This window comes from Colletotrichum tamarilloi, assembly GCF_030869305.1.
Source record: "Colletotrichum tamarilloi strain Tom-12 chromosome Unknown Scaffold_387.1, whole genome shotgun sequence".
Lineage (NCBI taxonomy): Eukaryota > Fungi > Ascomycota > Sordariomycetes > Glomerellales > Glomerellaceae > Colletotrichum > Colletotrichum tamarilloi.
Genome location: NW_026849769.1, coordinates 1 through 3436, shown reverse-complemented (window position 1 = coordinate 3436; position 3436 = coordinate 1). Strand labels below are relative to the sequence as shown.

At 49.9% G+C, this 3436-nt stretch overlaps 1 protein-coding gene across 1 annotated transcript; it reads right to left on the bottom strand.

The window, feature by feature from the left end:
* Positions 1-893: 893 nt before the first annotated feature.
* Positions 894-1912, bottom strand: CTAM01_17174 (uncharacterized protein; the record flags this gene model as incomplete). Its single annotated transcript, XM_060533163.1, has 2 exons — positions 894-984; positions 1068-1912. The coding sequence occupies 2 exons, from the start codon at positions 1910-1912 to the stop codon at positions 894-896; spliced, it is 936 nt and encodes a 311-aa protein (XP_060372259.1).
* Between the last annotated feature and the right edge of the window lie 1524 nt (positions 1913-3436).

Here is a 3436-nt window from a genome sequence, read left to right as displayed (position 1 = left end):
GGGAATTGATAGAGAGGCATGCAGAATTGATACAGAGGCATGCACCTTACACCGGCGTCGCTGTTCCGCCTTTTGATTGGTCCAAAAAAACAGTACCTCCCCATAAAGGCGGTGAGGGTGACTGCACTAACATGGCTATTCCTACCATCCTCTCTCACCTAAGCTCTAGTTTGAGATTTCCAAAAGTAAGAATACTGCTATAACCCACGTACTCGTTCGGAACCGCCACATTGCCCATTTAAGATTTATAAATCTCAAATAAGCTAGTAATACAAGCTTTTATAAATCTCAAATGGGCAAGGCTTCTTCTTGCTATATACTCAAGATATATAAAGAGTAAATTATGGCGACGTCCGCCTAACTACCTCTTCCGACGTGGTTGCAATGATTCATCGTCACTACAGACCACTTCCCACTGGCTCCGTTTCCTCCGAATACTAGGCTGCATTGGCCGTCCACTTGCATAATTCCCCGTTGTCCTCCCCCTACCAAGAACGCTAGACTGGCTCCTTGTTTGCCGCTGGGATGAGCTCGATATCTGGCTTTGACTTGGCTGACTTGTCTCTTCTGTAAGCCTAGCTAGCGTCGACTTATTCTTGCTCCCAGGTGGGCGGCCTCGCTTCTTACTACTGGCGCCTTGGCTGCTATAGGTAGTGCGGGCTTGACTGGCTGACCGGCCTTCTTCAGGTAAGGCTAGTTGTGATGGAACAGGCTGCACTATGTTCTTTGGCCTGCCGCGGAGGGATGCAGCAATCTTAGGGTCAAGGATCCGGCGGTATGGATCTGAGGAAGACGTCTCTCGAAGACGCCACCGAGGGTGTACCTCCCACTTACTGAAAGTAGCTGAATCTAACATTTTGGAGTAGATCTTATGGCAGCATGGGATACCCAGCTCAATCGAAACAGTGCAGTCTGGACCACAGGATCCGAGGGGGTCTGGGAATGGCCTCTTGCCAGAAGGCATTGCCTTCTTTGCAAGCCGGCCTTGCATCCTAATTAACGCAAGACACTTTGAGGAAAGCATTGTTCGAAGTTCGCCTAGGTACTCAAAGCGAGTACCTATATACTCCCGGCCTGTAAGCACCTCGTCCTCTGCACAGGCCTGGCGAAAGCGTAGCTCCTGATCGCTGATCATGTCCTGCATGACGTCGACAAGCCGATACAGGTGACTAAGACCATTTAAGAGATAACCCTTAATGTTGTTATTGCTTGACTCAGTGCCAGAGGTGACGCGAGTACCAAAGTTCTGGTATTTTCGGATAAAGCAACGGGCCCACTGTGCTCTTAAAGGTAGGTATGTTGCGTGGAGGTACTGGAGGATTGGGCGTTGGTCGTTAAACTCTTTACAGAGCTTAGTCCAGGCTTTCTCGAAAGTGTGCTCAGTCTCAGCGAAAACAACAAGCTTCCACATCATAAGGACCCCACGATACGTATGAGGGGGGGGCTCATCAATAGGCGTGTTGATATAGGCCTCATCCTCATCACTCAGCGTAGCTATTGCTTGTGTTGGTAGCTGATATCCCTCGTCATCAGACCCACTGCTATTACTGCTACAGCTGCGGTCCTTAACCCACTTCTGCTTAGCCCTGAGCATAACGTTAGAGTTGATGTGGTGGATGCAGAGTTGTTGCTGAACGTCCGGGAACTGCTCGTTCAGTGCAGCCTTCATCTGCTTGTCGTAGTCTGTAATAATAACAGTGGGGTAACGGACTGAGTGTTGGTCCATGAGTTGGCGGATGCTTGCCGAGAGAAACCGGAAACCCTCTAGTCTCTCGTTATCAACAAGGCCGAACGCGGCGTTATAGACAGATCCAAGGCAGGTCTGCCCAGTAGCCTGGAAGAGAGGGAGCTTAAAGCGATTGGTGTTGTAGGTATTGTCGAAGCTAATCACCTCAGGGAATCGCTTCCACATTTGGAGACAGTAAGGAAAGGTCCAGACAAGGCCAACAAGGCGGTTTGGCTCGTCGTCTGCCCATTTCACTACGTATGGGATGTCTCGCTCATCAAATAGCTTGATTAACGCTGCAGTTGGCGAGTATCCAGCTAGTTTCTCTCGGTTCATACGAGCCCTGGCGTTGTAGATATCTCGCTGGGTGAATGAGGACTCTGGGAACTGCTCTTGGACAACAGCACGCACATCGCGAGCCCGAATCCCAACTCGTCGGCTTGTAGTTTCAATGGTATCCTCAACTACCTTGGTAAGCCTGCGATGTGAAGGGTGCGCAGAGGCTTCAAGGCTAGGGCTATGATTATGCTGATTGTACTGGGGGTCTGGATGATAACGTAACAGCCACTTGTCCTCCTCTTGAGCCTCGGCAATAACTTGCCATTTACAACCGCATTTACGAGACTTACGCTGTCGAATGCCAGCGCCTTCTGTAGGCCTAGGCTCGCCAAACCGATCACATTGGAAGGTGTATCGAATGATTCGGCCTCGAGCTTTATGCCTATTCCGCTTTACAATACCAAATCCATTGGCTCTTGCAAAGTTATTAACTCGGTCGAAGAGGGCATCATAGGTTTGCTCTGGATCGCCAGGAATCGGTGGGTTTAGGATTTGGGTTATAGGAGGAGAGGAGGATCGGTTGCTTGGAGTGTGGTAGGAGGCTGCAGTTCGGAAAGACGCTTCGCTTCGAGTAGAGGATGGCCGTGGGGGTGAATAGGGTGGTGGGTTGACTTGGGGACCCCATGTTTGTTGCCATTGACGGACATATTCTTGTTGTCGGAGTAGTGCCGTTGTTAGCTGTTGATTAGTCCCAACAACCTGTCTAATAAGCTGAAGAGCACTACTAAACTGCTCTATTGTAGGATGGGAAGGTTGCTGGGACTGTTCGTTAGGGGGTGAGGGGTTATGCTCTGGAGAAAGTCGTGGGAGGGTAGTCCGCTGGGTTTTCGTTGTTCCCTTAGGGAAATGGCGAGTAAGGTATAATGTAGACTCCATACTAGGGTAATCGTTTGCAAGAGGTCGCGTGTCTTGTAGTATGCCGGCTGGGAGCTCGGTGATGAGGTCGCGCTGCCCTTCAGGATCACCAACTCCATAGAATTGGCTAACGCTAGGGCGGCTGCTTTCTGAGGAGGGAGATGATGGTAGTTGGCCAGATGATGGTGGGAGGCCGTAATTAATCAATGGTCGCTCTCGTAGAGGGGGAAGTCTCTTAGTAGGGGTATTACTTTGAGATTGGCCCTGGGGAACGTCTCTGACTCCAATTACAGAAGCCATTGTAGGTAAATACTATAAGTCAGATTTCGAGGCTTGATAATGTAACCTGAGCGTAAAGGGAGCAAAGGAACAAAGGCCTAGGATACTTTGTGGGCATCTGGCAGAATTTGACTACACTAACAATATTTTTTTGGACCAATCAAAAGGTAGAACAGCGACGCCCGTGTAAGAGCGACGCCCGTGTATCAATTTGCGACGCCCGTGTATCAATTCCCT